General features: G+C 49.0%; 6 protein-coding genes across 6 annotated transcripts; 2 read left to right on the top strand and 4 right to left on the bottom strand.

Annotated features, from left to right (window-relative positions):
• Nucleotides 1-3,229: 3,229 nt before the first annotated feature.
• K441DRAFT_562062 (uncharacterized protein) lies at nt 3,230-4,688 on the bottom strand (the record flags this gene model as incomplete). The annotated part of the gene is made up of 2 exons (XM_067643551.1): nt 3,230-4,455; nt 4,511-4,688. 2 exons carry the CDS (start codon nt 4,686-4,688, stop codon nt 3,230-3,232), a joined length of 1,404 nt encoding a protein of 467 aa, XP_067503653.1.
• A 131-nt stretch (nt 4,689-4,819) lies between these two features.
• K441DRAFT_611653 (aldolase) lies at nt 4,820-6,477 on the top strand. The gene is made up of 2 exons (XM_067645582.1): nt 4,820-5,126; nt 5,201-6,477. Exons 1-2 carry the CDS (start codon nt 4,869-4,871, stop codon nt 6,128-6,130), a joined length of 1,188 nt encoding a protein of 395 aa, XP_067503652.1. The 5' UTR covers nt 4,820-4,868; the 3' UTR covers nt 6,131-6,477.
• Nucleotides 6,478-8,795: 2,318 nt separating this feature from the next.
• K441DRAFT_687341 (RdRP-domain-containing protein) lies at nt 8,796-13,202 on the bottom strand (the record flags this gene model as incomplete). The annotated part of the gene is made up of 8 exons (XM_067652085.1): nt 8,796-9,243; nt 9,306-9,632; nt 9,763-9,877; nt 10,040-10,841; nt 11,004-11,783; nt 11,838-11,999; nt 12,055-12,784; nt 12,853-13,202. 8 exons carry the CDS (start codon nt 13,200-13,202, stop codon nt 8,796-8,798), a joined length of 3,714 nt encoding a protein of 1,237 aa, XP_067503651.1.
• A 1,305-nt stretch (nt 13,203-14,507) lies between these two features.
• On the bottom strand, nt 14,508-16,215 carry K441DRAFT_121072 (FAD/NAD(P)-binding domain-containing protein). The gene is made up of 3 exons (XM_067640018.1): nt 16,078-16,215; nt 15,361-16,022; nt 14,508-15,303 (listed from the first exon to the last, which is right to left on the bottom strand). The coding sequence occupies exons 1-3, from the start codon at nt 16,105-16,107 to the stop codon at nt 14,706-14,708; spliced, it is 1,290 nt and encodes a 429-aa protein (XP_067503650.1). The 5' UTR covers nt 16,108-16,215; the 3' UTR covers nt 14,508-14,705.
• A 1,214-nt stretch (nt 16,216-17,429) lies between these two features.
• On the top strand, nt 17,430-21,316 carry K441DRAFT_696646 (uncharacterized protein; the record flags this gene model as incomplete). Its single annotated transcript, XM_067652910.1, has 4 exons — nt 17,430-19,203; nt 19,259-19,689; nt 19,754-20,326; nt 20,387-21,316. The coding sequence occupies 4 exons, from the start codon at nt 17,430-17,432 to the stop codon at nt 20,825-20,827; spliced, it is 3,219 nt and encodes a 1,072-aa protein (XP_067503649.1). The 3' UTR covers nt 20,828-21,316.
• A 508-nt stretch (nt 21,317-21,824) lies between these two features.
• K441DRAFT_120970 (HET-domain-containing protein) lies at nt 21,825-24,422 on the bottom strand. The gene is made up of 3 exons (XM_067640016.1): nt 23,550-24,422; nt 22,118-23,351; nt 21,825-22,063 (listed from the first exon to the last, which is right to left on the bottom strand). The coding sequence occupies exons 1-2, from the start codon at nt 24,275-24,277 to the stop codon at nt 22,229-22,231; spliced, it is 1,851 nt and encodes a 616-aa protein (XP_067503648.1). The 5' UTR covers nt 24,278-24,422; the 3' UTR covers nt 21,825-22,063; nt 22,118-22,228.
• Nucleotides 24,423-24,706: the final 284 nt, after the last annotated feature.

The following is a 24,706-nucleotide window of genomic DNA, read 5'->3' as shown; positions in this document are numbered from 1 at the left end:
TATTTAAAGGACCACAGTCCCTACCTTAGACAGTTCTCTCCTTATAGTAAATCTTAGAATATAATTAGAGTTAATCTATTGGGCAATCACTCTACTAGTTATATTTACATTATTGACTTCTTATTTACCTATCCCTTAGCCCGCCAAAATTCGTCCACACGTTATCGATAAGGGCTAGCCAATAGAATCAATAAGATCAAGGCTCCGTGACCATACGCGTACTTTCGATTCTGTTGTTCGCACGGACCACCTACCTTGTGGACGTTGGCGGGTTAAGGGATATACCTAGTCCATTAACAAGTCCACCGTAGTATTTCCTACAAGGCTTCGTTACATTAGGGTTAGGTTCTAAAAGCTTAATCGCAATTTCCATTTGAGCTTCTTAATCGGGTTCAAGTAGTGCGGCAGCCGTAGAATCCATGGTTGTAGTGTAGGAAAGGTAAGATGCATAAGAAAAGGGGTGATTTGAATCGCGATCGGCGGGTGGCTCGACTGGGGGGTTGGCTCGATCGGGTGGCTAAGACGTTATGGGGGTCCAATCTGATTGGTGCCAAGAGCATTTATCCCTTCGGCTGGCAAGGTTCTACGATTGTGCGCGAACACCAGAATTAAATTGCATTACAGGAGCACCGATTTTTGCAACACATATGGAAATAATCCTTGTCTTGAGCCCTGTGTAGGATGAAGTCTAGACCATAGACACGGTCAAGGTGAGTATTCCAAAAAGGTTTAATATCACATCGAAGCACTCAGGGAAGTGCTCGATCAGCTTGGGCGTTGTCTTATACCAGTAAAAAATTTCTCCCTGAGTAATAATCGGGAATATTTCTTAATCAGGGAGGTCTCCTACTCGTCCGTCTTTTTAACTTTCGCAACGAGAGAGTCTGCGGGCGTAAGCTTTTGGCCAGGCTGCCATGGAATTCGCCTCGAGGATTTTCGTGGGTAAAAGACCGAAATGTCCAACATTTGTGGCTGATTGACGAGAGGTAAGAAATGGCTCTCACAGCCAGCCGTCGCTAAAACAGGCAGTTAGGAAGGTCATCACTGCGCCCCGGAGGAACCAAGCACAGCCTGCCGCAAGCCCGAAATTTTATCCCATGCATCATGATCCTTTCGCTATCGGCCAACGGGATTGTACCCCTCTAGAGAACCTCATGAGTTCAATCAACCACAATTTAACTTGATACTATGTAACACAAACCTATCCAGATTCCTCCCTCTACCGTATGGTGGAACAGCTTGCGGCGGAGGTCTTATGGGCAAGCTACCGGAGATATTTCAGCTCATCTTGGTTGATTATCAACCCATGTTTTGATACTCTCTGTGTTTCTACGCATGTCGCGTGGCAGCTTCCATAACGTCTTCTATACATTGTAATATCTTGCTTCACGTTCTGTTGTTGACTTCATATTGAGGGATCATCTGATTGAGCGCCAACACCCCGCCCACTATCCTTTACGACGTTTCCTTCAGTATGTTTTTATTTGCCCAGTGCCGAGAAGGGCGAGTCACTGCACCTCCTTTCCAATTTCTTTTCTATCTGATGTTTTTTCGCACAATCTCTCATGCCTTTCCACAAAGAGGTATAATATTTTCTCTTAGCACTAGAAAACCCCTCCAGCGAAAGGCTCAATAACATATATTGACTTCACATGTCTCAGAACTACCGAGCAATGCGGCGGGCACTAGTATACCTGAGAGCCCTACCATCTTAGCAGGCGGCCCGGGTGGTTTCTCAGAGCATCCTAATACCGCACATTTAGAGCAATCGGCGACTGCACTCGGTGACGCTACCACAGCGGTTCCAATATTCCCCAGTATAAGCGGTACACTACCCGTGGACACCACAGCCGCACCACTAGAAACTGCTCCTATCCCGGAAGGCCCTATCGTGACCCCAAATATCCCACACATAGAATCCACTGCAGACGGACTCGACCCACCGACCACTGCTATAGGCACCACTGGAAACCCGGAACAGACCGAACCCGAAATCATCGCTACACCCACCTGTCTGAGCTGTGATATCGAGGTAACAGTCACCGGCCTAGATTTCCCAACCACACCAGCGGCCGAGATTGCAGGCAACAGTAACGGAACACCAGTAACCCAGCCACCGTCTCCTCCGGCGACAATCACAGCCGGTTCATCCGCAATCCAAATCAACCAAGACAGCTCAGGCTTCCTAATCGGCACACAAACCGTGTCCGCTGGCCAGACCATCAGCGTCCAAGGCACACCCATCGTCATTCAAACCTCCAACGGCCAAACCCAAGTCGTAGTAGGCAGCAGCACCGTGCTCCTCAGCCCTAGCCCCTCCGCCCAAGGCCAGATTACAGCAGCGCCCCTCATCATCGCAGGGCAAACCATCACCGCAAACAGCGCTGGCGGTTTCATCATCGGCACCCAAACGCTCGCCCCCGGCGGCCCGGCCATCACAGTCTCGGGCACCACGATCTCGCTCCCGCCATCTGGGTCCATCGCCGTCATCAACAGTGTGACCCCGACCCTCGCGCCGGGGCCCGCCCAAGCCACAGCGAAACCAGGCCCGCCGCTGCTGACGCTCAACGGCCACACCTACACCGCGAACTCGGCGACCCAGTACGTCATCGGCCCCGATGCGACGCTGACGCCCGGCGGCGTGGTGACCATCAACGGCACCGTCGTGAGCCTGAGCCCCAGCGAGACGGACATCGTGGTCGGCGGGACCACGAGCCTGCTGGGCGCGGGCACGGCGACAGGGACGGGGGTCGGGGCGGGCGCGACAGCGAGATCAACGCATAGTTCTGCGGGCGCGGCGAGGGCGCGGGGGACGGGGACGGCGAGGTGAACCGGGTGGATTGAGGGGCTAGTTAGCGGCGTTAGTGTTTAGGTGTTAGCGGTGTTTTTGTGATGGGCTTAATACATGGGTTATGTCGTATTGGATTAGCGACTGGAGGCGGTTTGCACTCTATTGGTACGGAGTACCCCATCTAACATGTGATAAAATAATTTTTGCTTTAACTGGAGTGGTACTGGGGAGGCTAATGGGGGCGTTCGATTATATTAAGCTGTAGAAAGGACTAAAATCCTAATCCTTTGTCTAAAGCTCTAGTTCCCCGAGGAAATACATACTTTTCATATCCATACATTCAATTGCGACCTTCCGTGCAGCTATCCAGCTCTGTAAATGCATCACAGATTTGTCCGTTATCCATTCAACACCAAAAATGCAAACCATTCTGCTGATTTATGCCGTAATCTCAATCTCCACCCCCGCATCACCCTCTTTCGTCCTCCCCAGTCCCTCCTTCGCATAAAAATCCATCGGATACACCCCACCACCTTCCTCACCCTCCTCCAACCACTTCGCCTCCCTAACCCCCAGCGCCACAAGCGCCTCATACGGACTCAGCAGCGGGCGCGGGAACGCATAGCCCCAATCGATACTGAGTCTCGGACACGCGATCTGCACCCAAGTCTCGACATCACCCATCAAGGCCAGCTTGCCGGGGAAGATCTCGCTGAGCAGTAGGTTCACCCACTTTATGCCGCGCTGGCGCAGGTGGTTCTCGATGAGCGTGAGCGTGTGCGGGTTCCCCTGGCGGCCCAGCGAGCCGAGGATCAGGCCCCAGGTGTGCGCCTTGCGGGCGGTCAGGATGGCGGTGCGGCGCAGGGTGTGCAGCGAGTCGTGGGCGTAGGTTTCATGCGTGAGGCGGCGCGAGTAAGGGTCGTAGCGGTAGGCGGGCAGGCTGGGGTTCGCGATCATGGCGGACTCGAGGTGGAAGCGGCCATCGCCGAGGTAGAGCAGGAGGTCGGGCGCTGTGTCCTGCTTCCCGTCTGCGGAGGCGAGGCTGGTGTTGGTGGGAATGGGCAGGGACGGCGAGGTGCAGCCGAGGATTTCGCCTTTGGAGAGCGGTGCGATTTGCGGAATTAGCGGGTTGTAGCCTTCGCGGCGGAGAGCGGGCACGATTCCATGGATGGTGGCGTTGAATTGGATTGTGCCTACGAGCGCGATTGTCCTCCCTGGTGGGAAGTTGCGGGTTATGGTTGCGAGGAGGTGGGCTGTGTCGATGCCGATGGAGACGAAGATGTAGAGGGTTGCGATTTTGGTTACGGCAACCGGGATAAGACAGCTGTGAGCATAGTGGATAAGTAGGTCGCATCCTAGAGCTCGAGCAGTGAAATCGTCGATGCAGCATGCGCCGTAAGTCACGTCGCCCATTATAACTGTAGTGGTGCCCGGGCAGAAGCGTGTGAGTATGTCGGAGATCGTAGTCGCAAAGAGGAGGAGGCCTTCGGGGAATTGGAGCGCAATATTCTTAGCGCCGCTGGTACGTATCCGGTGGATTGTCTTGTGGATTTCGAAGTTGTAGTTTGATGGGAGGAGCGCTATGGCTTCGTTGATGTCTGAGTCTTCTAGTAGAGACGCGGGGATATTGTTTAGAGCTCTAGCAGTTCTACGAGGTTGAGCAACTGTGAGCTATATGTCAATATATAGCTGAGCTTATAAATTCCCTGCAAAACATACCTTGTATTGCTCCGCTATCCTCTATGTTTGCATTTGGATCCGTCTTCCCCGCTGCTCTTTCTGCTTGTTTTCTCCCAACGAACCTCTTCTTTGGCTGTTTAGGTACAACAGGAACTTCACCGTTAAACCTGTCTTCTGCCATTGGTCCCAGGTTCGTCACTGCTCTGTCCTCCTCCATCTTCGCGATGTTGATAGTGGGGTGCGTATTCGGTGTAGGCAGGATGAATTGTTCTCGTAGGGCTGAGATCGGCATCGGCCACCCCGCAAAAAGCTTATCCCCGCGAAACACCCGAGGATAACCTTCACCATCAAAACAACCGCCTCTCCAATCTCCTCATCACTCCTCTACGCCTTAAACATGTCCTCCCGGTACAGCTGTGCACGCCTTGCACGTCTTGCTGCTCGTCACCCATGCCGGAGAACCTTCGCCACAGCAACCGCAAACCGTCCTGCCGAGCACATACGAATTGTGGAGGTTGGGCCGAGAGATGGGTTACAAAATGAGAAGAAGAGCATACTGCTCGCGACGAAGATAGAGCTTATAGAGAGACTAGCACAGACAGGGCTACGGACCATTGAAGCAGGATCCTTCGTCTCGCCGAAATGGGTCCCTCAGGTATGCAACAATGGCTGCCTCTCCAACAGTGCTCCTAGCGATATTCGGCACAATACTGATATTGAATCATGTAGATGGCAAACTCCTCAGAAATCCTCCAGCATATCCTCCAAACACCTCCAGCATCACCAGAGCCCATAACTTACCAATTCCTGCTTCCAAATGCCAAAGGTCTCGATAATTTCTTCGCTTCCTACGAATCATTCTCCACTTCGAAACAGGATGCATATCCCACACCACCACCCTCGCCGGGTAATGGCAATGGGCCTGCATTAAACACATCTTCACAAGACCCCAACGCTATGCCCTCAGCTTCCTCGGGGCTTGACGCAGCGGGCTCATCCCGCGCCACCTCCGACATCCCAGACATCGAGCTTTCAATCTTCACCGCAGCCACAGAATCATTTACGCAAAAGAACACCAATTGCAGCATTGCCGAATCGCTTGAGCGCTTCGCACCCATAATGTCGCGGGCCAAGACCCTCAATCTAAAGGTCCGAGCATACATCTCGGTTGCCCTCGGATGCCCCTACGAAGGGCCCGACGTAGATCCGCACAAAGTAGCCGAGCTAGCCGTCAGCCTACTAGAGATGGGGGTGGACGAGATATCGGTGGCAGACACAACCGGAATGGGCACGGCGCCTAAGACGGCAGAACTGCTGAAAACGCTGAATGCGGCCGGCGTTGACAAGAGCGATCTCGCGTTACACTTCCACGACACATACGGCCAGGCACTGGTAAATTCGGTGGTTGCGCTGGAACACGGCATCAGGACCTTTGACTCGGCAGTGGGCGGTTTAGGGGGCTGTCCATTCAGTCCCGGCGCTACGGGTAACGTAGCAACGGAAGACTTGGTGCATTGCTTCCACAGCCTTGGTGCGGAGACAGGGGTAAATATAGAAAAGCTTGCTGAGGTCGGTGATTGGATTTCGGGAGAACTTGGGAGAAGAAACGAGAGTAGCGCTGGGAAGGCCATTTTGTCACGTTTAAAGAAATCTCGATAAAGAAAAGAAAGGCAGAGTGAGGGGATATTTTATGATATGCAAATGCTTTCGATGGGTTTAAGAAACCGAATAGCAGAATTTTGTGTACTATATACACTGTACAGAGACAGGAAAAGAGTAGTGTAATCATCTATGCTCAACTGTCAACAACCACTCAAATAGCAGTGCTTCGCGCCTTGGAAGCAAGCCTCCTGGTTCAACTGATTGGTCCGGTTTTTAAAGACCAACACACTAGAACGGAGTACTATGTGCTGTTAGAAAGCTCCTCCAAGTTCCAGAAGGTTGGTGATAGAAGGGAGCAAACAGTTAACTCAAAAGTTGTATTGTGATTGCTGTTTTCTGTAGAGGATTTATAAGTTTGTGTTGTAACTCTATGGTCCATGTAGAGACTGTAGATACTTATTTAATGATAGATACACAAGACTATGAATTCATCTTTCTACATTTTAACTAGTACTGAGGTAAAAGCAATCTAGCATCTCGAATTGTGACAGGAACTTTGACTTCTAAATTCTCAAAAGCTCCCGAAGTAAACAAGCGAGCCCTAATCTCTTCAGATAAATGAAGTTAACGAACGCCTTCCTAGATATAAACTAGTCCGGTATATCGACAGTCTTTAGGTGCGAGTATTATATAACGATTCTATAATTCTATAGATCTACTAAATAAAGCTTAGAGTGGGATGTGCTGGAAAACTATTAGTCTTTTATTAGCTTTTTAAAGCAGTTCCCCGGAAGCCCTGACTAGAACTCTTATAATCACTAATGGAGGATGTCACGGAGTACAAGCGGTGATAATATGTAAAGTAGATATTATTAAATTTTTAGATAGATAAAGTTGTACTATTAGCTTTCCTTAGTTCAGAGCGTTTAAGCTTATAGACATTTTTCTACTAAATAATAACGGTTAGTTAATGTGAGGTGACAAGCTCCGCACCACTCAGCCACAGCACAAACCCATAAAAGGTAAACGAGTGACTGGCAAGATACGGCACGGCTATGCGGAACAATATATATAAGCGAGGTGACTTCGTCACCTAACAGATAAATAAAATAAAATAAAAAATTTACTTATAATATTCTCTTTAATTATCCGTAATTATAAGTCTTACCTTTCTATTACTAAAATTAATATCTATAGGCGCTCTTTTATCCTAGTACACTAACTAATATATAGTACTATCCGTTTTTCTTAAAATATACTTTTAATCCTAGGCCTAAATCTCTAACTTTCTTCTAAAAATGCTTATTTCCGGCTTAGTCCATAATAGATACTAACACCATTAGGGGCTTGCGAGAGCTCGATAAAATAACTTGCAATTAATTGCAAAATATTATTCAACAACCAAATGCACACCCATCAAGTAGCTATTTTACCGACGTCGTGTAGGCGTCATAGGCGTAATTTATGGCCACTTTAGACCTTATGGGACAACTATTTACTAATAATATCTGGAGGTGAAATAAAAACCAAGCATATAGTATAATTATTTCAAAAGGGGTTGTGACCCGCGGTCTACATACAGTGTTAATAAGCCTTACGCTACTATACCACCTTGTAATTAGTCTAATGGTTAAAGATCCCTTCCGAAATAAAGCAATTAATCCGGAACCAAGCCCCTCAAAGTGATACACGACTCGTTCCTGGTTAAGGACGACGATTCTGTTCCGGAAAGAGGCGGAAATAATCCGGAACGTGTCGTGTGCCGTTATGGGGCAGAATAGGCGGCGTTCGATCGGGCGAGCGCGGCAGCGGCCGAGTTTGTTAAGGAGCCCCGTGCCAGCGATCTTGGCGCCCTGGGCTGTGGAGCAATTGAGCTTTACGGTGTTAGGGCCTGTCAAGGGTGGGTGCTTGTAAAATGTCGAGGTCTATAGACAGGAACGCACATTGCTGATGTGAGATTCATAGGATCCTTTGCGGCATGGTGACAGTCGACATTTCTAGACGCGGAGGCGGGATCACTATTTTCATACCTGCAGAGGATGAAATGGGGAAAGCAAGGTACATGGGGGTCGAGCAAGCTCTAGCCCACATATGCTGGTGTTCCGGGGAAAATCGAAGCCATTAACTTCGCTGCAGAATTCTCAGGGATATAGCAATAAAACTGTCATGGTCCTGTCTAGAAGATTCGCAAATGGCCTATATCGGACATGACGGGACCCGACCAGACATCAGTGGATGGCCGTGCTGGGTTAAGGAATAGCTAGGGTTATTGTACACCAGATAGATCGCGAAATAAACAGAATCGGACCTTAGCGGTTCGATCGTACAACGAAATATCATGTATGTGTCGTGACTACGCGGCCAGCCTATCTAAAAAGCATTACGCCCTTATCTCTTACAAAAACTTGTACAGTCGTGCTACAAACTGTGAAGCATACTGCCAGATGTATGATAAGGAGCAGGCAGCCGAGCAAGATTCACAGGAGAGTCGGAGTAAGGACGATTGTATAGCAGAATTTAGGGCAAGGCCTCGTACAGAGACGAACCGATGAAGAGAGGAAGAGGGCTGTAAGCCCGAGGTGCTTATAAGGAGGTGCCAAGCCTAGCCCCTGAGTAGCCCTCGGGCCACATGGATTTTATCTATAACAGCCGTCGTGTCCTTTAACGGCTTCTGTGCCAGAACAAGGCTCCTTTGAGGGATGAGGGCATTAGCCATAGTAACCTAAGTAGCACCAGCTGCAATATTTGCCCGTTTGATAGCAAGGTCAAACTCCCTGATCGCACAGCAAGCAGCGACAACCTTAAAGCTGTGAAAGTCACCGCCGGAACGTCGGCCCGGTCCAGAAGGAAAATCGCCTTCATCCTTGATGCAGCCCACGTACAGACATGCGAGACTAAGGATGAGGGCTTCATTAGGACTATCTGTTGCGCCCTGCTGCTCTTCGTCTCGATCTTCTAGGGTCATTATCTCTCGTTTACGCATCATTGCCTCAGCCCACTTCGCAATGCGATCGAATTCATCCTTAAGACGGAAGGACTTGTCTCGTTGACGACGTGTTTGCACACCAGATTTGTTGAAGATGCTGCCAGTGAAAACCTCAAGCTCTGTGATGCCCATTGCAGCATGTTCGGAATAGTCTAGTGTTGCATTGGAAATGGCGCCCTCGTAGCTGTAAAGAACCATGAGTCAATACTTTCGTAGCGTACGGGGGTACCAGAACCCGAGACCTACGCATGACGGATTTCCCATGCTTTCTTTATGATGGTCTCCGTCCAACCAATCCCTTCAAGCTGGCTGGCGCACTCCGACACGAGGTAAGTGAATAGCCTATCCAAGACGCTAACATCACGATTAGCAGGAACCTTGATGTTCTCATACCAAATCTTTTTCTCATTAATCGCTCTGTAGAGTTGCCCGAGAACCTTATCTGAGCGATAATAGAGATAGTTTGGCCCAGAATTGTCGTCATCGTCGTCGTTATTGGGCGAAGGGGCAGTAGGCGCATCGAACAAGATCTCAGTTCGATCCTTGATATTGGTTGGCGGTGCGGGTGCAAGACTAGGGTCATGTAAGTCATCGCTTGAAGAATTGTCCGTAGAAGCAACGCCAAAAGGGTTTCAAAGCATTAGACAAAACGTTAGGGATAACTTGTGCTGATCAGAGAGCGGATTATGGATTAGAAACTTACAAGTCGGGTCGGTATTTGTTCATCTTCAATTGCCTGAGCAGTGACATTTCGACGGGTATGCCGGTTTTGGAGTAATCAACACCAGTCGAGTGCATCTGAGCTAGGGTTAAGCAATCTCCAGAAGATGGTTAGCACTATGCCAAGCCAGGGTTTTGAGATTGATACGTACCTCGATCGGTTGTGCCACCATCTCTCTGGTCAGCTAGAATCACATGAAACGTACCTCGATCGGTTGTGCCACCATCTCTCTGGTCAGCTAGAATCACATGAAACGTACCTCGATCGGTTGTGCCACCATCTCTCTGGTCAGCTAGAATCACATGCTTGACGGCAATGAGACCTAGTTGATCTGTCGCCATGAATTGGACGAAAAAGTCAGTCATATCTTCCTGGTTAACTGTCCGTCCGATGTTCAGCGGCTCAACACGGGGATAATCTGCAGGCTTGAAGATGCGTTTGCACTGACACACGGCATTCTCATCCCAGATAATGCCATATATGTCGCCATCCAAGTCACCTCCACTGAGGCAGCTTGGCAGATCCCGCTTGCCCTTCTGCGAGAACACAATGCAATTCTTTAGAGCGCGGAGCGGGTGATGGTTAGGTGGAATAATGTTAGTGGCCAGTTGAATATCGCCTGGATGCAAAGCGGGCGAACGCGTTATGATCATCCGGAAATTATCGAGGTCCATTGAGTGACCCCTGATGAAGATGGAGTCATCGAATGTCACATAGACTTCTCCTTCTTCGAGGTAGCCCGTTTCATCCATGATGCCAAAGAGCGTAACGCCTTGATCAATTGGTATTCTGGCCTTATGCTTGAGTAAGCGCAACTCACGTAGGACTGTTGCTTCTACTACCGAGCGGAGGAAACGGTCGTTCTTGTAGTCAATTCCAATATCTTCAAGTCGTCTGATCAGCTGCGGAAAATCAATACTATCGGCAATCTTCTGTCGCTGAAGAAATCCGGCAGTGTTGGCTATATGAGCTGTAATTAGTTGCAGGTTATACAACGCGCGGTTCTGCTGCTGGAAGAACCAGTCGTTTGACACACCCATATCTTCTAAGATCTTTATCATCTACCAAAATGACGATTAGCAAGTACAATTTTTGGAAACCTCAACTGTGGTTAGGGATTTGATACCCTGCCACAAGCGCCGCTAGCCGGTGATCTGGCTTCGATAGAGGAGCTGGTCTCTGCGAACAGACTGTGCACAAGTGATTGGATTTCAACAACATACCTGTCGATTCAGCACCATGGGGATTGGTTTATTGGCCGTATCGCAAATCTCAAGGTTTTCCTTGTCGCTGCTCTCAAACTTAATCATGGAAGGACGAACCATCATTACCTTGCCTTCCAGGCGGGAATCAAGCCCGAGCATGCCCTTCGCTCCAGCCCAGCGTATTTGGAAACAGGTGGGAAGAACCTTGCGCTGGGGCATTGCCGCGTGAATTGCATCCATAGCCTGTTGAGAAAGGGTTCCTACGCCATCGCTGAACACTCGGCTACCGTCCTTCGAGTTAACATCGGGAATCGAATAGTCCCTAATGCTGTTCGCGCTCAAGGAGATCGCGAAGGGAGTTTCGGAAAATGCTTGCCCAATTCTAGCCGCGCAGCGAGCAGGAGAAAATATGTTTTTAAACTGACCAAGGTGGGATATAACAGAAAAATATGTCTGGAACTTGGATTCGTGAAAGAACGAAGCCATGAACCAAGCCGCGTGGCTTCGGAGCGACGAATGTGAGAACCCAAGAAAGCCATACACCCTCCCACCAACAGCGATTCCGTTCTTGAATACGTCTTTGAACCGCTGATAAACTCGGTCGTTGGAAACTCTAGAGTTGAATTGCAGGTCCGTTCCGTCCTCGTCGCAAAATTGCACGCGGATAAAGTACTCAGTGTGGTCAGGGAATCGCCGAAGTATGCGATTCTTAGCTTCAGGTTCAGGCCCATGTAAAGTCATTCCAGTTGGCGTGATGTTCACCTTGAAGACCATCGTAAGGTTCTGGCGCGCTCTCTCCTATCCACAGGTTAATAATTCAGTTGGTTCACCTAACCAATAGTTGTAACATACCGATATGAGTTCCTTAGAAAGACCATTTTGAATTTCCCTCTCGTTCCTCTCAAGATACTCCCAGATCTCATCGACCTCAAAGGTGGATGCATTAACATCAAGACTGGGAAAGGGTATCTGCGAAAACAGCTTCTTCACGGCCGCAGCTGAGATTGGAAATTGCTTTATGGTATCAGTCAGTGGCCATCAAACAGCCATTAGATAAGCACTATCTCACCTTAGGCGCTCCTTTGGCTGCGGAACTTTGCTTTTCTTTCGCCATGCGCACTAGGAGCGCTTCGACAGTCCATGGGAGAAGGAAGCCGTTCTTTACCAGAGCCTCCATCTGGTAGAGCAAGTTGAACGGTATAACTTTAGCGCATCTTTGGACTGTCTTGTTGAAGGACTTCAATCCTTCTGCTAAGCTCTTTCGTTCATGCGATTGCAATATAGGAAAATTGTGGTGTGAAATTGTGAGAAGGTCCCGCTCGCGCAGCCGCTTCGTTTTTTCATGGAACTCAACGGCTGCAACAGAAATGCGGTAAACTAATGATTGCCCGAGAACTTCGTGGTGACTACGTGTACCGTTTGGAAGCTCACAAAGTCGGGTCTTAGGAGGGGTTTGGGTTGTCTCTTGGATCCCGAGAACAGACATGAGCCTAGTTAGACTCTGATCTTCCACTTCAAACAATCGTGGAGCTTCCCATAATGTCAAGGTCAGGGCTGTGGGCCGCGTAGAAATAACGATGGCTTCGATGATTCGATAAGGTATCTCGATTCTCTTCGAACATCCGCGACCGTTGAATACGACAACTAGTGCACTTCTAACGAACTTTGCAATTCCTTTTACCGTTTCCCATTCCACCTCAGGTGAATAGACGAGTTCATCGTTAACGTATCGATAGGAACCGCACGACAGCGATTGGGCAGCGAATACTACCTTCGCGTCCTCAGGCTGATGGTGATGCCTTCTTTGCGTTAGCAGCGGGCTCGTGATAGTGGATTCTGGAGGCCGCGGAATGCCATCACGACTCACTGTTCGGCTTCCTGGCGATCATCGGCTAACTTGGCCAAGCTCTTCAGGAGAAACGGGTCCGGGTCGTATTTGCTACGCATGCAGTAGACGGGAGTATCTAGTATTGCCAAACGAGCTTTAAAACGCGCTTGTCCAGAGTAATTAGCACCCAATACGGGTTGTTGCCCATGCTGCCTCTGAAACTGCTCGCCGTCCTTGAAATGTAGGAAAGTGATGCTTCCCAATCTCTTCTTGCGCTGCTTCTGACAGCTCCAATCCCGGATGCTAAGAGCTCTCACAAAGGGCGTCAGATGCTCGTTTAGGCCTTGATCAGTGAGATCCGAAGGAAGATTGTGCATGAATAACTCCATGATGCTGAAACTGACGGTGAGGGCTGAAGTCAGCCTCGCATTGCTGCCTTGGGCAATGAAGGCAAATGCGGGGTAGTGTAACCTGGTCTTCGCAGCCTCTTTCTCTTCTCCACAACCATTAAAGTGCGGCACAGCGCAGTCCAACCCAGGTGCTAAACTTTATATGCTATATGCCGCACAGCAACAAGGCGGAACTTGTTATTGAGTGGGGAGGTGAGCTCAAGGGTGGCTAACCTTACAAGTGCTAAACTAGCTATGGAGGCGGAGCCGTGGATAGCAAGGCTGGGGCTCCGACATCTCAGATGCTATTGGTCATCTCCACCTTTCAGTCGCTTTGAGCATCTCGAGTGCGGATGGCTCAACGTCCCAATTTCCTCGACTGAAAATACCCACACAGCTTCCCTACTACGAGGTTGCCGCTCTCGAAAATCTAGCCGTAGCAATTTGCAAACGCAGTAAATTCCCGACCGTGTTCAATCCCCAGCTTTACCGCCTCCTTTCCTGACTCTATTGACTTGCGCCTTTCAACCTTGCGTACCATATCCCAAAGTTAGTCTTGTCGATGATCAACCAAGTATCCCCACCAACTAGCCACCTCTTTCTTTGTGTCTCAAACCGTGCTATCGCCTCCAATCCGAAGCTTGCAGGATATCCTGTGTATGCATCAAGAGTAATAATGCGCTGATCGATTAGGGCAGCGATCTAAGGGGTGGATGTTGGCATGGAGTGAAATCCCCTGCTATCGTCGATTCTTGCGTTCAGAGGCCTAAAGTCTACTAGCAATCTCCTGTGGCAAGAAGAATCGGAAATCCCGTCCGCGGTTGAGACCAGGAAGGAGGTACTAAGGATTCGGGTAGGAACATGAGAAGGGCAGAAGAGATTGGTGGATTGCTGATGTTCTGGAATTAAAGTGTCAGTGACAAATTAATGTTGAGCAACAATTACTGTAACATCTTGCTCCACCACTTTGTTGTCACCACGTTTACCTATGCTCACTCTCCGTCTTTCGGGGCGGGAAGTGACCATGGATGCAATGAAATCACTTCGATAGCCGTAGTGTCCGACGACACAAGAGCATCTTCAGAGAAAAAAAATTATAAAAAGTAACCCATTGATATGTGCCCTGCTTGACTGCATCGTTACCGCTAATGTGGAGGATATGAGGGGAGTGGATACAAGATTGGGTTCGATAGAAGAACTTGACGTTGATCTCTTGGCGCTTGGCTAGATTCGAAGGCAAGTTCGCTATTTTAGAAAGCGGTCTCAACCAAAAGGCACCCGAACGTTTGAACCAACCCGACAAAACATCTCAACATAGTATAGAGGAAGCTTTCAAAAGGTTACGGCCACCCCCTTTGGGAAACCTTACCACTAAGTAACGCTGGTGGCGGGTACGCTAAAAGCCCTAAATTTAGGGGCTTACCCCCTAAAGTTTAGGCGACAACAAACTACCTGCTGGGAGGCGGCCGGAGACTAAGATCCACGATCCGGCGTGCATCAAACTCATAGTTTCGAAGGCCACAGTCCGGGAATCTTTTGACCAATGATGACCAGGAAATACTTTATAATACTCACAAAAAAAGACACTAAGCCCTTTTGACCGTAATTGCCGACAACGATGCTGGACAGTCTAGTTGAAGACGCATACTGCAATGCCTTTCGCTCCCATTGCATCATGCTCATTTCTCCCTTCAGCACCTTCGCCAAGAGAGAGCAATGCAGAGCGCCTTGGTTGGTACTGAGGGCCACGTGCGGGCGAAAGAGCGAAAGGGCATCCCCAACAAGGATCAATTTACCATCAAAGAATGACGCCGCGGGCACGATACTGTCACTGACAGCTGAGACGAATGGTTGCTTCGTCTTCTCCAGGAGTTCTACGAAATGCTTGGGTAGAACTGATTTACCGATCCCGGTCTGCCTGTCCCAGACCTCTTTGCGCAATTTCCCGGTTGGGACCATGCTGTGATGTACATGGCCATCCGTGTCAGTCATGATGTCCGTGAAGTCTTGCGAGCTCTCGGCGACGTTATAGTACCAGATATAGTTCAGTACTCGCTCTCCAGGCTTGACGCTCCCACTCTCTTCACCCGGTATGTTATACCTGTAAAATAAAATGAGCGCTTATAGTTCTAAGTAAATAGCATAATGGGTGGCTTACAATAGGATGTAGTTCTTCGGTTTAGACATGTTGCACAAGCTGAGCCTGCCATCAAAGATACGATTCGTCTCTTCAGAGACATCCCTTTGAGGGACAGTGCCCCGGAAAGCCACGTATCCAGCATATGGACGCTGCACATTGGGCAGCACCTTCCGGCGAATAAAGGAGTTGGCGCCATCAGCGCCAATGACAAAATCAGCATAGAGCATTCCGTCCTTGTCTCTATTCACGTCCTCGTATCTCAATTTTACAGTTCCATCAGTGAGTTCCACATCTATGACACGCTTTCCAGTATCAAATATTGCCTTCCCGTCGCTCTCAGATGCTGGAGGCGGGTCCGAACAGAAGTCGCTCCTTAGTCCGTCGAAGTTTGCTCTTAGCCGGTAGTAGAGTAATGTCCAGCTCGTCAGACGGTAGGGCTTTTTAATGAAGCGCTTCACTTTCGAAGTCTTTTCAAGAAGCTGAATGCCTTCAGCATCCACTGAATATGGTAGCTTGGTAAAGTCGTGGTTCTTCAGGAATTCTTGCACGTGAGGGCCGGCGGATATGCCGGCGGCGTAGCCCGATCGGGCCGAGGAGGCGTTTTGCTCGAGAATGTGGACGTTGTGGCCGAGCCGCTTAAGCATGATGCCGTGCATTAGGCCAGCCAAGGAGCCACCAACCTACTCCAATTGCCGTAAGCAACGCCATAATCATGGCTTGAGAAGGGACACTAACGATGACGATGTTGTTAAGCTTGCTTTCCATGATTTCAGGCGTGCCTTTGCGACAGTGATGGAGTGGGATAAGCCTTCTCTCGTTGCTATTCGGGAGATTTGCGAGAAAGAAAGGTCAAGTGGGCGGCAGTCACAGACCCCGCTATGGATAATTTTAACATTCCGACATTCCTTCGTGATTGCGGCGCAGCATGTGTTGGTGCAAGCTGGGCGTGACACGACGTGGGGCGCCGCTTAACTCAATGCGTGCAGACCCACATTCACGGAGTTTTTGATAACCACGCCTCCATAGCGCATACTATGGTATCCGGCCAAAGTTTTGTACATTGTCGGTGCGTTGCAGGGGTTCCTTGCAGAGCATTCCACACCAATAAGAAAGCCGGTTTATATAGAAAACATGAACCTTTTTAATTTTTCTCCTTTTTCATTTGCCGCAAGAATGTATTAAAGATAAGCCACAAGCCACCCAACCCCCCTGCAACGCACCGACAATGTATACCATAGAATCAACTTTTTGACAAAAAGGTTAGCGATATCCGCTTGCGGATATACGTATGTCCGCTAATTGATTCTACAGTCTGAGGTAACGTCTGAGCCTGCTGAGGTAAAAGAAGCCGGTTTCGCTAGCGACTGTACAGTTGCGTTGCAAAACCACACCACCCAAAATTCCCCGCTCGGTCCGCATTGCCAAGGCTTGCCCAAATTAAATCGTGTCAAGCGACCGCGCTTAATGGTACGTTACCTACTAGACGCGCTCATTCTAACATGAATTTTTAAACAGAACACGTGCTTGTCTTATTGGCACATAAAAACCATATACTGTGGCGCCTGATGGCCTAAAGCACTAAGTCTCAATCGCGCTCTAATTTCACGCGATTATTGGCACAAGTTGAGTGATGAAAATTTCCACGCTGCGAAATCTATTTTCTACTCTATAATAACCGTGGTCTTAGAGTCTCTAGAGGCTGCAAACACAGGGGCCACAGAGGTCAGTAAAAGCTGATGCTGAAGTTCGCATGCCACAACGAGTTCCCCTTATAATCGGCGGGCGACCCGACCCCATGCTGCAGCCAATTAGACGCTTGTCCCAACATGCCCTTTCATGTGCGAGCCACTCTCTTGCCTAAGCCCAGCCTACTTGCACTGCCCTAGGTCAACGTCTCCGTACATGTTCAATTCTATGACCATTCCACCCAGTCCGTTAGCCAGCATAATCGTAGCTCATCTGTTCGTCAATGAGAGATAACTTTTTTTTTGAAAGCTCATACTTACGACTTCTTAAATACTTCTGGACGAAGTCGTCCCGTCACCCCTGCTTCCCGCTCCTGTGATTCTTCGACCACGCCAGCGGCAATGGCAGAAGAATCTCCAGCTCTGCCAGTCCAGGGCAAACCAGCATCGTCTTCGACTGTCAGCTCTTCACAAAGCCAAACGTACTCAGCTCCAAGTCCCGCGGACAATTTTAGGGTGTTCAAGCTGCTACCCGGCGAAAGAGACGACCCAATATACTGTGAACTCGAACCGTACAAGGGCCAATCATATCAAGCAATATCGTGGACATGGCAAGGGAAAAGAGAAGGCCAGAGAGAAGACATCATATGTATCGGATCCTCACGGATGAAATCGTGGCCCAATCTTGAATTGATGCTCCGGACTTTACGTTCATCTACGCACCCCCGGTATCTATGGCTAGATTACCTCTGCATCAACATGGAAGATAGGCAAGAGTGGAGCGATCAGGTTTTGCAAGTGAGAAAGATCTTTGAAATGGCGCAATCCGTCTGCGTTTGGCTTGGTGAAGAGGGAGACGATAGCAAGTCGGCATTTCAACTTATGCGGCGTCTAACGACCTTTACATTCGATAATGGATCCGGATATTCTACAACTCCGCGCGAATGGGCAGCACTAGCAGCTCTGATGAACAGGCCATACTTCTGCCGCCGCTGGATCATCCAAGAACTAGCTTTCGCGAGGTGTATACGGCTACATTGCGGTGACGAAGTCGTTGATTGGCTTGATTTCACGGATTCTATATCTTTCCTTACGAGCCGAGCCGAGACAGTTATAAATATCATGTCTGGGTCGGAATCCGGAAGGCCTCAGTTTCCTCAGTTTCTCAACATCTTTGAGTCAATGCAATTATGGCCTTCTGTTCGCTTAGCAACCCTGATCCAGGGCCTTGTCCGAAAGCATGAGAATGGAGAAATCGTCGAGGTCTTATTTGATCTTAAAAATCTGATATCACAGTGTTGGATGTTTCAACAGAGTGTCCCTCACGACATATTTTATTCTATTTTCCCCCTGTCGAGCGATACCCAGCGTCATCCCCAAAGACCTCATCGCAGACCCAGCAGCCCGTCGACGATGAAAGCAGTCAATCTGAGTCTCCGCAAGGTAGAACCTAGAACTCTAGTTCTCCGGCACATACCTGAACCGCTTTTTGTCGTTGACTATTCGAAAAGCTTCGTCAAAGTGTGTGAAGAATTTGTTCATTTCACTTTTGAAGAGTATGGCGATTTTGATATCTTATGTCGACCATGGGCTGGCTTGGATCATTCGCAGACCGAATCTATGCCTTCGTGGCTGCAAATTGCCTTTTCTGCACCATTTGAATGGCAGGGCCAAAATTCGATTTGGACAAGAAGAGACGCGGACCCTCTTGTCGGCGATAAATCGAGATCAGGATCACTGTATAATGCCTCTATGGCATCGAAGCTCCTGGACGGATGGAAGCTGAACGATGCTGAACACACTCTGTTTGTCCAAGGTTTCATACTGGGCTATGTGGGCTCCACCAGCTCCCTGTCGCAAGCGGGAGACATCCCAAGCGAATGGTATGCGTTCGCAGAGGTTTCAACTACAAGTGCAGAAACATGGCCGGATAGTTTTTGGCGCACGCTGGTTGCAGATCGAGGCCCAAATGGTGCCAATCCGCCCGCCTGGTACAGAAGAGCCTTCAACTTCCTTTCGACGGCCAAGCCCAACGATCGGTCTCCGGGGTCCCAGCCCAAGCTAGTGCTCGAACTGAAACGCCGAATACAAGCATCAATTTGGGGACGAAGGTTGTTCCGGACGATCGGCGAAGGCTGGCTTGGCCTCGCTCGTAGGACTGTTCGCAATGGCGACGGTACGTTCTCTGACAAATAACTTGTAGAAGTTGCCTTAATCAGGATATCCAACAGTGATTTCTATCATACCTGGTTGTAGCGTACCAATATTGCTGCGGAGACGCAATGGCGGAAGAGAAAGTCGTTTCGAATTTCTGGGCCCTTGCTACGTCCACGGGATAATGGACGGCGAGGCAGTGGAGCTCAGAGCACTCCACGAAGAACAATACCCTATTCAAACTTTTGAACTAGGCTACACCGCATCCACTAAAGTAGAGGCAAAATCCCCCGAGAGTCTCCAGAGATATTCACCTAGTCAACTTCATCCCCCAGATCGAAAAGATCCTGAAACATTACCTGACGATGCAACATTAGCAGAAGATGATCCACCTCCATATAGTAGCACCGATCCATTACGTGACATAATGGAGATATACTTTTCGAGACTTTCTCCTATTCGATATACGGCGCAGAGCTGGAAAGAATATGGAATCTTGTGGACATGTGTGAGTCCTACTTTTGAAACCCATTGCTGCAAAACCAAACAGAGTGGCCTGACTTCGTGCCTAGTCTTGTGGTTGGAAGGGTTTCGATATACACACAGAGCTAGTTCCGGGAACTATCGGGTACCTCGTCGACGATTTCAAAAAGGCCTTCGTCACAGCCGTTGCAATCGAATTACCTGGGGGCCATATTGATCGAGCGCTTGTCATCTCGTGGATTCGTCTGCAGAACTGGATTAAAAACTTTCCTTGGGCATTCGGGCAGTCTTTGAGAAATTCGGGCGCATGGTTTACGCAGCATAGTCGTGGTGGCCAAAGAGCTGACGACAGTCCTGGCGATAATCCTCCTGGCGATAATCAGTCACCTGGTAATCTCCCAGCGGATGACCGCCGACAAAGAAACCGTCTTCGAAGACGAATTCCGGCACACCACTCTGATCCTGATGATCCGACGGCAAACTATATGCTATTATGCATAAGAGATGGGCGCTGGTCGATCGCTCGCGTGGATATCAAGGTAAACCACATAGTATCAGATCAAGAGCTTTTCAACCAGTTCAAAATTAGGTACAAGCTTGTAAAGCCCTTGCATTGGCTTTGGTTCAGCGTTATCCAATTGAGTCGCATCAGATTCGTTCAGGTGAGAATGCAGTGGCCGCCGAATAGCATTTCTGAGCACCTGTCTTACAACAGAGTTTAGTTTACCTTGCGTCCAAACAGCGAAGCAGACCGCATTAACCATGACAAGATACCGCCAGAGGATAACACTTACTACGACTTCAAACCACGCGCAATTGTTGATCCTCCACCGATAGGATCCGACTACCTCATGCATCGTTTTCACGATTCGAGTCGGTGTAGAGATGGCACTTATTGTCTCGCGAGGATTCCAAAGAGAAAGGGGGGGAAGCCGAAGGAAGGAGAGCCAGACAACGGAATTGCATGGGGTCTCTATTTCGAGGAAACAATGAGTTACGCCAGAGTGGCAGGTCTTAGCCTGTTTTCGCTGGTGCTCAGTGTAAGTGCTGGGGCGCTTTGGTGGCATTGGCAAGATGATGTCAAGAGCGCTGTGACTTTTGCTAGTTACGTTCTGGTCTTCGAGTTATCGCTTGTTACTCTCCTGCAAGCTGCTCTGAAATGACGAAAATTGTCGAGCTACGGCGGATGGCACGCCTGTCTAAATATTTGGGCTAGGGAGGTACATGTCTTCAGATCCATCTGGACACACAGAAATCCAAAGGTTTCCTCTCTAGGTTAACATCGGCATATTGTGGAGGAGCGTTGCCATGTCTCAAAGGTGCGTTGATATTCTAGCATCTGCCAATCCAGGTGATAGTGAGGAAGCGTATGCTTTTGATTCTTTTCGGTAAGCATGAACTTCGGCTGCGAGGCCGATGGCCTTTTTAACAAGTTTAACGAGGACGCTCATGTTAATTTGGGCATACGGAAAGTCTTAAAGATTAATTTGAGCAAGAATAGGTCAGGTATGGGACTGTGGTGCTCATGTACATAAAGCAGGCCGATATTCTAGTTGCGAAAAGTACAGTGACACGACCAGCTTCCCACCCCCTTTGGCGAGCACGGTGAGAGATCTAAATTCGGTACGCGCATCCAATCACGCTTGATTGCCACCAACTGTACATAGTAGTTGTAGCGAACGGCTATAGCTGTACGCAACCATTTTGGTTCTTCTGGGAGAACTGTCTTGACGACTCCTCCCTTTCAACGACTTGTTGAAGTTTCTTTCCTCCCCCTTTTTGCCCATGCCTCCGCCTACAACAGCTGCCATAACGCGAATACAACGCTCAAATTTGGCATCGTCGTAGGGGTGGAAACCCCACGATATTTGGCAAAGATGACGACACTGGAGCGTAAACAGCCCGAGAGCTCTTAGGGGTAGGCCTTGGCACCTCTTTATAAGCTCCTCGGGCTTGCAGCCCTCTTCTCTTCATCCGTTCGTCTCTGTACGAGGCTATTGCCCTACTTCTTGTCGTACTATCGTCCTCTTACAATCGACTCTCCTGTGACTCTTGCTCGGCTTGCCTGCTCCCTACCGTACACCCGGCAATTATGCCTCACATATACTTTACCAAGGGCTATTTACCTCTACTTTAGATTAATATATTAACCGCTGATATTTAAAAACTAAAGTAGATGTAGTGAAGTCAAAGATATTTGAAATAATCCATCCATACTCTTTTCAAGACACTAAAATGACTCTACCTTGGTAATACTTAAAGTCTTGAGATGAAGATCATGAGACACTTTCAATCGGCCTACGTATAAAATGGAAGCAAATTTACTCCAAATATATCTCTGCGATTTATCATGTTCCGGTCAATCACGTTCTGAATTCAATCGTTTGCGCTACACTATACTACATTTGAATACTTCATTAGCGTGTTTCTCATAAAATAACACGTATTCTCACACTTTCGTCCACATTAATTATCATCCATGCCAGCAACGACGGTACACAAGCTTCGGCCGAATCGAAACAGCCTAGGAAACCCGCAAACCAACAGCGCGGCGCCCATAGCATCTAACCCAGCAAAATCTCCTTCCATTTCGCACCACACCCATGGTCCAACGCCTGCTTCATGATGCGCCCGAGCCCCATCCTCTCCGCAATACCCTCATTCCACCGGATCATCATGGTATAATACTCGAAATAGTCGTCGAGCAGCTCATCGGCTCTGTACCGCCAGTTCTTCCACGGATGGCGCGCGTGCGGCCGCTCGAAGTCCATGTGGTATTTCCCCGCCGCGAGCATGATGAACTCGTGGCTTGTCCCCGCGCTGGCAGCCCAGCTGTCGTTGAGGAGCACCCAACCGCACTCGCGGTCGTCGGCGTNCATGATGTGGTGGACGACGAGGCCGGGGCCCAGCGATTCGGCGTCTGAGGCGCTATAGCGGATGCTGGAGATAGCGGTGGGCTGGATGCAGAAGACGGCAGATATGGTCCAGAATTGAAGGAAACGGTGGCTTTGGCGTTCACCAGCGTGTCGCTTAAGCAGCATCGGAGTTGGGAGGAAGTTGTTTGCCAGGCCGGGAAAGCGTTTCGCGTGTTCGTTAGTACTTATTGAAGTGGATCGAAGAGGCGAAGGTCCTTGGTACAATGCGTTCATGGACGCGCCCCAATTACTATACCAGGTAATCCACGTCTGTTTCTTCAGCCAGCTCTGTACTTGCTCTTGTTCGCTCCTACCCTCCTCGTTAACGCCGGAGGGGATCAATCCATCGTGGAACCAATGAACTTTTCCATACCAGCCGGCCCATGACCAGCTAGCAAATCCGGGGCGGCGACGTGAGCATTCCATGGGTTGCCAGAGAAGAGCCAAGTCAAATATGGGTACAGGCAGTCCTTCGAGCTTCTGCTCTTTGCAAAGCAGGCTGAGGATTCCGCTAAAAGCATTCAAGATATCCCCGGATTCGGTGAGGCGGCGTGCTGTGTATTCTACCACAGCGCGGCGGTATTGTGATGCTAGGCGACTCGAATCGGGTTCCAGTCTACGGAAGTCAGCTCCAAGCTTCATTGCGAAGTCGGCTGAAGGCAGCCCCTCGGAGACGACCTCCTCGGAGAATACTGCTTCCTTGCAGTTAAAATAAACATGACCATCGCTGGCAAATACCAACGAACGTCTCGCAAGTTGTTCTTCTTGAAAGCTGAAATCACCAAAAATTAGTAAGAAGTACTAGTGCATTTCCGGTGTTTACGCAGGCCGCAGAATTAAACGCAGTGATGCTGAATAATTCAAAAATTGGACAATGCCGCGCTCATAAGTTTGGTCTCGCACTTCAGTTTCTTTAGGTGTAAACACTGATTCAACTATGCCAAAAGTAATAGGGAATATTGAAACTTACGTCCAAGCCCGCTGGCTGTAAACGGATCCATTCAGATGATCCTTGTAGTCAAAATGCGCAGACAATCCGAAGCTTTGAGATACACCATTGAAGAATTGCTTGGAATGCCTCTCAGAAGTGATTCCTGGAAGAGGGTCGTCTGAACCGGAACCACTGGCGGCGATGATCGTCAGAACAGCACGCATATAAATAAGATCCATATCTTCTATGCACTGCCGTTTGATGCGCAGGTTGTCTTGAATTATACAATTGGCGTCTACCCAGAGGTAACGCTCGCCAAGGTCTTTTGTCAACTTCATAGCATCCAAAACGACTCTGGAAACGCCGTGATATTCCCACCTTAAGTGGGGTCCACCATTGGACAGGTGAGGCTCTTTCTGACTCAACAGGCCTCCATTTCGAGAGAGTTCTTTAATGTTGTTAGTTGTCAGCTTTAGTTGTGGGCGTCTACCCCAGACATAAGACAGTGCGAGATAACGGCAGCTTCCCGCAATTTCGACAATGCAAGATTTCTCGACGTCAATTACGGTGAAGAAGCGAAAAGGACGAGTATCGGACCCAGTTACGAAATTGCATCGACCATGATGGCGTTCACATTGCTTCAACCAGCTTTTAACGAGTGACAAATCAATAAACGGAGTTTCCACCAATCGACCAAAGTGAGGATAGCGTGGTATCACTGGTGATATTGCCCTAATGACTAGCTTATGGTCCGTTGATTCTGTCATGGGCGCGTTGAACCAAAGTACGAGGAAGAGCGCCGAGCTCCTTAAGCATTGCTCATCTTTTGGCCCTAAAGCATTCACCCATGTTCCAGATACTTGAATTCCACCTATACTTTCGGAGAGGGAGGCCCGGTTTTCTCTAATCAAAGCATTTTTCAATGGGCCTCCCAAGAAAGCCGAAAAGATAAGACGACAAAGGATACAGCGATTCGAGCGACCTCGCAACTCAATGAGTTTGCCAATGGATGCGGCGGGACGACCTAGTCTGTAGCCTGCATCATAGCCAGGGTGCTTTATGAAGCTCGCGAGAGATATGCGAAATTGGGAACATTGCTCGCAAAATGTGCTTCTATTCGGCGACTCCTTTAGTTGATAATCAGCTTGATTAAATGATTGATGGTTTTGCTGGGAAGCACACTGGGGGCTATGCTC

Source organism: Cenococcum geophilum (assembly GCF_001692895.1).
Source record: "Cenococcum geophilum 1.58 unplaced genomic scaffold K441scaffold_23, whole genome shotgun sequence".
NCBI classification, from domain to species: domain Eukaryota; kingdom Fungi; phylum Ascomycota; class Dothideomycetes; order Gloniales; family Gloniaceae; genus Cenococcum; species Cenococcum geophilum.
The sequence above is the reverse complement of the archived record's forward strand: the minus strand, read 5'-3'. Positions and strand labels throughout refer to the sequence as shown.

Bases quoted from the DNA above. Each gene is read 5' to 3' on its own strand.
- K441DRAFT_611653 (XM_067645582.1), top strand. From the start codon at position 4,869: ATGTCCTCCCGGTACAGCTGTGCACGCCTTGCACGTCTTGCTGCTCGT. The intron at 5,127-5,200 runs GTATGCAACAAT...TGAATCATGTAG, and splicing joins CGCCGAAATGGGTCCCTCAG to ATGGCAAACTCCTCAGAAAT.
- K441DRAFT_121072 (XM_067640018.1), bottom strand. From the start codon at position 16,107: ATGGAAAGCAAGCTTAACAACATCGTCATC. The intron at 16,023-16,077 runs GTTAGTGTCCCT...CAATTGGAGTAG, and splicing joins AGCTTAACAACATCGTCATC to GTTGGTGGCTCCTTGGCTGG. The intron at 15,304-15,360 runs GTAAGCCACCCA...TTTATTTTACAG, and splicing joins CCGAAGAACTACATCCTATT to GTATAACATACCGGGTGAAG.